A 7,885-nucleotide genomic window follows, 5' to 3' on the forward strand; every position below is an offset into this window, starting at 1 on the left:
TCTCAGATCTCCTTTTTCTTGTTCTGTTTCTTCTTCTTCCCCCAACTCCTGCATTTGTCTTATTTCGTATGAGCTTCAAGAATATGATAGTGTAGTTCATATTTATGAGAATATGAGAAATGGATGATAGAGTTCCGCTTAGAGTATATTATTTTGGTAAGATTTTATTACAAACATCTGAAGGAGTGAGATTTAGTTGCGAGAATCCGTTAGATATTGTTATTCCATTCATAATCTCATTTGAAGAGCTAAAATGTGTGATTTGTGAGAAGATAGATTTTGGGATATCAAGAAAAATATCATGTATTTTGTACAAATATCCCGTACCGGTATTTGGTGGGTTCGTGCAGTATCAAACCAAATATGTAACCGACGAAGCGAGTATGCAAGAGATGTTTTCAATGTATATTGAAACTCGCGCTCTAATATCGGTCATCGAGTTGTACGTTGAATTAGAACAATCTGAAGCCGACCGAAATATTGGACGGAAAGATTACAATAGTGACAATGAGGAAGAGTTTGAAAGCAATTACGAAGTTGTTGCTCCAGACGAAGAGAATGTCAAGGTGACGGGGCGATGGCTCCGAATGTGGCAAACGTTGCAAATGCACTTGCAAACGAACATCCGTTTGAGGAGCCGTCTTTCATGCGGGTTCTGGACTTGGAAGCCATGCATGCGCCAGAGTTTCTGGAATATATGAGTGTGGTACGTAAATGCATATATTTATACGAAGGATTAGACTTTTGGTAATAATCTATGTTGATCGATGTATGAAATAGATAAGTGACGTGTGAAACTATGCTCAATTAACAGTTGTTTGTCTTTATGTAGTAAGCTGTTAAGATAAAAATATGTTTAGTGATTTATTGATTTAGTTGAATATTAATTAGTATGCATTAATCCATATTTATTTATGTGTTTATGTTTTTATTATATTAAAAGTGAGATGATAACACGATGGAAAGTTTGTTTATATTAATGTGGATGTAGTGAGCATTGATTTACCTTTAATTTCAGTTATTAACTATTTCTGTATTAAATATTTTTCATACGGTTGTCATCGTGGTAGAATTCCTATGGTCGCAGATGGTGAATTTGCAGTCGGAATGGAATTCAGTTCTAGGGAAGTTATTATTATGGCGATGAAAGATTATACCATCCGAAGAGGCGTAGACTACCGTGTGTATGAGTCGGAGCCTTTGACCTTTTATGCCAAGTGTACACAGTATGGATCAGGGTGTAATTGGCTTATCAGTGTTAGCATGATCAGCAGAAAGTACTGTTGGGTTATAAGGAGGTACAACGGTAGTCACACTTGTACTAGAGCCACTATTTCTCAGGATCATTCGAAGCTGGATTCGAACTCAATTGCAGAAGCAATAAAGCCGTTGGTTGAGGCTGACCCCTCGATAAAGGTGAAATCAGTTATTGCGGAAGTGCAGTCGAAGTTCAATTACACCATCAGCTATCGGAAAGCATGGTTGGCTAAGCAAAAAGCAGTGGAAAAAATATTTGGAGGTTGGGAAGCATCATACGAAGCTTTGCCTATATGGTTTGAGGCCATGTGTCATAAGGAGCCATCAACAGTTGTCCATTTTGAGACAATACCTGCATATCAAGGTGATGACTTGGTAACTGATATCCGGATATTGCACAGAGTCTTCTGGAGTTATTACCCCGGCATTAGAGCATTCAGACATTGCAAGCCAGTTGTCCATGTGGATAGGACTCATACGGAAAGTATAAGGGTTGTCTGTTGGTTGCAGTTTCACAGGATGGTAACAATAATATCGTCCCAATTGCATTTACAATTGTGGAGGGCGAGGCTTCTGATGCATGGCACATTTTTCTTAGTAACCTGCGACAACATGTTGTGACTCGGGATGGTGTGGGACTGATTTATGACCGACACGAATCCATCAATGCAGTTGTGGCCCGGAGTAACGGAGCTTGGTCGTCTCTGAGAGCTTTCCACATGTTTTGCATCAGGCATCTAGAGTCGAATTTTTTGAGAAAGTTCAAGGCACCGTACCTACAAAAACTTGTAGTCAATATAGGTAAACTTTAGTAATTCGAAATTCGTTATTGACAGAGTTAGCTTCAAGCAGTGTTTCTCATCAATTCTTTGCTTGTTTGTTTTTGCTTATTGTGCAGGATATTCGAGGACGGTTCGCGAGTATGAAATGCGCTACCAGCATTTACGAGAACGGGGTGAGGCTTACACTAACTGGTTAAACCGAATCCCCCGCGAACAATATGCGTTGGCGGCATTCGATGGTGGCTACCAATGGGGTCACATGACCACAAACCTAGTGGAATGCATCAACTCAGTGTTGAAGGATGCACGCAATTTCCCTATCACTGCACTTGTCAAAGCAATGTTCTACAGGTTTAACGAGTTATTCACCAGAAAAAGAGCCGAGGCGGAGTCGCGGATAACAGCTGGACATGTTTTTTCTGAGGTTGTGACCGCAAAATTGCATGCAAATCAACTTGCATCAGGAAACATCCAGGTTAATTGCTTCGACAGGATGAATGTGGTCTTTGAAGTTCGTGAGATGCCAAGTGGAACGGAGTATGCCGTCGACCTCCGTCGACAACGGTGTGACTATGGTGAGTTTCAGGTGGATCGAATTCCTTGACGACATGTGTTTGCATGTTGTGCAAATCAGTGACTGGATTGGCGAGTGTATGTTCATGGCATTTACAAGATGGACCAAGTTCGGAGGGTTTACCGAGCTAGGTTTAGGCCACTGGGGAATCCTACTACATGGCCTGCGTACAACGGGCCTCGATTTGTATCGAATCCGTACTTGAGACGAGTGACCAAAGGTCACCCTAGGATGACACGTTTCTTGAACGAGATGGACACGCGAATGTTACGTGGTCCTAGGTGATGTAGGCAATGTGGAGCCGAGGGACACATCCGTAATACATGCCGTCGCTCAGTTGGTGCAGGTCCCAGCAACCCAGCACAGTAGATTTATATCTTTCATGTTTCATTCAAGTACTTTATGGCATTTGGTAGTTTATGTTTTATCCTAGTTACGAAACCACCTTATTGGAACATTGTAATTTCATGAAACTTCTTTATGACATCTGAGACTTTAAACTTTATCCAAACAATCTATGATATTTGAGACTTTATAACTTATCCAGGAATACATAGATATTGTTAAGTACACAACTATAATACATAGTAATAAAACATAGAGCATTTATCGTAGTCTAAGCACAGTACGGCAACATAGAAAATATCAGTGATACATTAAAACGTTCCACCATACATAGAAAATATTAAGTACACAACAACTATTTTCTCAGTGCCCACTTTATATCTTTCACAAAGTTCTTGCATTTCTTGGTGGCCCTCTTGAACACGGACGGGGTGTATCGATTAGCGCTACGAAGTGGAGGATCAACCCTGAGATTATATCCTTTACTTGTCTCACCTGTACATAATTTAATTAAACAGACCGCCCAACCATGTATATGGTATGAACAAACAAAAAGAAACACCAACAAGTACATAATATAATCAATTGACAGTAAATTAAACCTAAAATTGGACCTGCATGATCACCATCATCAAAAGCATCGTTGCGGGATTCTTCATCCTCATCCATGTCCTCATCTTCACTCTCCTCGTCATCTTCATCATCTGGTTCATCTACTAGATACTCATTGGTCTCATGCTCAGTTGTCTTAGCATTTTCTTCAATTAGATCCATTGAGACACGCCGTGGGTTTTGACTATTAAGTATCCCCCGACCGTCGTCACTCCTACTAGAATCTCCAGACACCAACCCTCCAGAAGAAACTGAGGTAGCTCGGCATGGATGCCTCGCGTCCAAAGAATACCTACCTGGTATGAAATCAGGCTGATGGCTAGATTGTGGCTGGCCTGCATCTGCAGCCATGAACCCAAGTAACTGGCTAAAAGAAGCTCCCTATCCTGAGTCAAACTGTGGGGTACTCCCATACTGTTGATATATTGGGTATGATGGGGTAAATTGTGTCTGAACTACATATGGGACCAAGGACTGTGGTTGTTCTTGAGGAGGTGGATGTGGAGGTGGAGGAGGCGGTGACTGTGGCTCCTGCTCTTCATTGTCATCATCCATAACTGGGTTACCCTCATCATTCTCTTGAACCACAATATTTGACAAGTTCAAGTGGTTGCCATATTTGGTACGATACCAGTGCATGTAAATATCCAAGGGATGCTGTGGAGGCACCGGATGCTCAGTAAGAATGTGATTATACCTGTTTGTCCACTGCATCACCCAAAATGAATGGGACGTGGCTGTGGCCCAGTTAAGATTCTTAGGACCAGTCAGTGTTTCTCCGTGTGCCTTGTCTAGATTCCGTTTTTGATGAGGAACTCCCTGAACAAAACCAAACTTTCTTTTAAACCTATCGGTTGCATGCCACTCAATGCATTCGAATGAAATCAACGGGACTGTAGCGCTCCACACAACAGAGTGCATGTTGATGTCTTCTGGGATTATATCTAGATCAATGCGGTCAACACCATAAGCAACCCACACAAACTGCACACAATACAAGAGACAGATAATTACAAGCCAAATAATAGTAACACTAAGTTGGAAACCAATACTTTTCTAATGAAAACACACCTGGCCTTTCTGAAGCTCATCTAATAACTTTCTAAAGTGGGCGAGACAAAGATATCTCTAGTGTCGGTCACCACGCTCCCAGTTACGCCACCTAAAATGATTTATTTTATTAGCACAATTTAAATAGAAATATGAACATACTAAGTAGGTTGATAATGTTACCTGTTTGCAAGCAAAAAACTGCGGGGTTTCCTACGAGCCGTCACAAGATACGGTAGGCAGATCCAAGCGCAAGCTAGCAAAAGTGTTAGTGGACCATCGATTTCCTTACAGTCAAAACGAGATGCCCTGCATAACGACCTGTACAGGTGCGCTAAACATACCGATCCCCAACTATACTGACCGATACTACCAAAATCACGGAGCAAAGGCAGATACTTCTAGTGCACAGATGCCCCAGACTTGTCTCCAAGGAAGATCGTACCCAATAACAACATAATGTGGTACTTCACGTACCTCTGGATACTGCTTTCGTCAATCAACTGTAAACGTTCTTTTAGATCCCGAAGCCACGTCAATTTTATGCCGCTTCCTCTGCAGTCAGACTTGGTCGGTGCAACCCCAAACTGGTGAAAACACTTACCCTCTAAGGCTGCGAAACTGCTCAACGTGATACCTGTCACTGGAAGACCGTTCGTCGGGAGACCAAGAAAACAGCTACATCCTCCAGTGTCACTGCACACTCACCAATCGAAAGGTGAAAGGTGTGTGTGTCTGGGTGCCACCTTTTGATTAGAGCATTGACTAGTACTTTCTGGCATTGAACTACTCCAATCTAAGAAGCATGATAAAAACCGATAAACCGTAAATGTTCCTCCACATTAGGATGGTACCGATCCGGAAGCACTGGGTGGTCACATGTCAACATTCATAAACTTTACAAAAATATAACGAACTATTAATCAAATCATTAATAATTACTAATTTACCACTAAAATTTAGTAATTTCCGAATTAGATCCATCAATTATAATGGTCTGATGCTAAACTTCCTGTTAATTATACAATTTAATAACTACCATGTATGAATAAATACAAGTAACACAAACAATCTTACTAAATCTAATTTACTTGACAATTAACTAATTCCTATACCACTAACTACAGTTTCTAACTAACTATCACTACTAACAACTAATAGATAATTCCAGTTCTTATTTAATAATCAAAATTCTCAATATTATTACAAAAAATTATATACCAATTTAATTTATTTAGTTACAAAAATTATCATAATTCCTAAAATTAAAATTTTTAAAATTAATCATAAAAGTTAATTAATTAATTAGAATTTCTAAAACTATTACCAAAAATTTCTAAAATATTCTCTAACTAACAACATCTAAACATAATAACAAAAAATTATCATAAACTCTAAAATTATAATTTCTAAAATTAATCATAAAAGTTAATTAATTAATTAGAATTTCTAAAACTACTACCAAAAAGTTCTAAAATATTCTCTAACTAACAACATCTAAACATAATAACAAAAAATTATCATAATTCCTAAAATTATAATTCCTAAAATTAATCATAAAAGTTAATTAATTAATTAAAATTTCTAAACCTATTACCAAAAAATTTCTAAAATATTCTCTAACTAACAACATCTAAACATAATAACAAAAAATTATCATAAACCCTAACATTATAATTTCTAAAATTAATCATAAAAGTTAATTAATTAATTAGAATTTCTAAAACTATTACCAAAAATTTCTAAAATATTCTCTAACTAACAACATCTAAATATATATATACCTAACTTCAATTTCTAACAATAATACTCAAAAAAATTCTTAAAAAAATAATTATAATTCTAAAATTTGAAAAAAATTAAGAAAATAAACTTACTTAATCAGGATGACACAGATAATTTACAATGTGAAGTTCAGGACGATCAACATCTTTACCTTTGTGTTTCTTTGACATTGTTTAATTTTTTTGGGCATGCACTGTGAAGAACACCGGAGGAAGAAGAAGATGAATAGAGAATGGAATGGCTTTGAGGGTTAGGGGGGTTTGAAAGTGAGATTTCGGACAGAGGGAGTGGGGGCAACAAGGGGTATGTTGGGTTGAGGGGCACCGTTCTAGGGAGCTGGGTTTGCGCGACGCGTGGAATGGCATCCACAAATCGGACCGTGCGTTTGGTCCATGCAATTCGGACCGTCCGATCTCCTCCCACCCTGTCGTACCGTCTGATTTCTGTCAAACTGACACTACACCCTGGTTAAGCACATACGCTCCCCATATCCGTGACTAACTCCTTCAAGGCCTCCATATGAAAATTAAAAAGCGTCACTTTGTTCTTTGATTTGGGTATGAAAACAGTTCGTTTGAAAACTTTTAATGGTATAAAATTAAATTGAATTCTATCAAAAATTGAATTTTAGTCAGAATTGAATTAAATTCTAGTGTTTGGAATAAAATAATAAAACTATAGAATTGAATTGAATTCCAATATTTGAAATACTTATCAAATGAATTAACGTTTTATAATAGACAACTTTATCCTTTATNNNTCTTTATTGTTGATTCTAATGACAAACCAACAAAAAAAAAAAAACATGAACTATCAAGAACTAACTTGTTGAATGATCTAATGACATAGCAAGTAAAAAAAAAAGCTAATTATTAACTGCAAATTATAGCAACTAATTCATGTTATTAAAGTGAAACAAAATTATGCAACTTTCTGCTAGTGTCATGATTGACACAACTTCACTTGAAATGTTCAGACGTATTGCAAATGCTTGATGTCATGAATCTAAGTTAAACACATAAAATATGTACGTGTGGATATTTTTTTAGATCTACATAGTAGATTTTTTCAACTTTGCCTCTACTACACTTGTGGTACATAGCCAGTCCCAAGCCTGGATAAAGGAGGATAATTGTGTTAGGCCTTCAATAGCCAACATAAAAATTTAGTCGAATCTTTATGGACATGGATCAAAGACGTTATTGCGCTAAAGCTAGGTTATTTCCCGGAAGCAACGCGCTATGTATGGCTCGCGTACAGTGTCAAATGAGCAAGAGCCGATGCATCGGTGCTCGAGTAGTGTAGTGTTAAATGAGCAAGAGTTCTCGAATTTTCGTGAAAGGACGAGGGTAAATAAGCTAATTCATAAAGAAAAAGGTAAAGGTCAAAGTAACAGAAGGTTGAGATTTTGGACATGGAACATATGCACTCTAATAGAGAAATCCATGGAGGTAGTGGATACCATGACAACGAGGAAGGT

The 7,885-nt window shown here is 37.9% G+C and overlaps 1 protein-coding gene across 1 annotated transcript; it reads left to right on the top strand.

Moving 5' to 3' along the window:
* Positions 120 to 2,643, top strand: LOC107611194. The gene is made up of 4 exons (XM_016313149.1): positions 120 to 652; positions 1,071 to 1,621; positions 1,768 to 2,058; positions 2,156 to 2,643. Exons 1-4 carry the CDS (start codon positions 120 to 122, stop codon positions 2,641 to 2,643), a joined length of 1,863 nt encoding a protein of 620 aa, XP_016168635.1.

Source organism: Arachis ipaensis, chromosome B08 (genome assembly GCF_000816755.2).
Source record: "Arachis ipaensis cultivar K30076 chromosome B08, Araip1.1, whole genome shotgun sequence".
NCBI lineage: Eukaryota > Viridiplantae > Streptophyta > Magnoliopsida > Fabales > Fabaceae > Arachis > Arachis ipaensis.

Bases quoted from the DNA above. Each gene is read 5' to 3' on its own strand.
- LOC107611194 (XM_016313149.1), top strand. From the start codon at position 120: ATGGATGATAGAGTTCCGCTTAGAGTATATTATTTTGGTAAGATTTTA. The intron at 1,622-1,767 runs GTGATGACTTGG...TGTTGGTTGCAG, and splicing joins GACAATACCTGCATATCAAG to TTTCACAGGATGGTAACAAT. The intron at 2,059-2,155 runs GTAAACTTTAGT...CTTATTGTGCAG, and splicing joins AAAACTTGTAGTCAATATAG to GATATTCGAGGACGGTTCGC.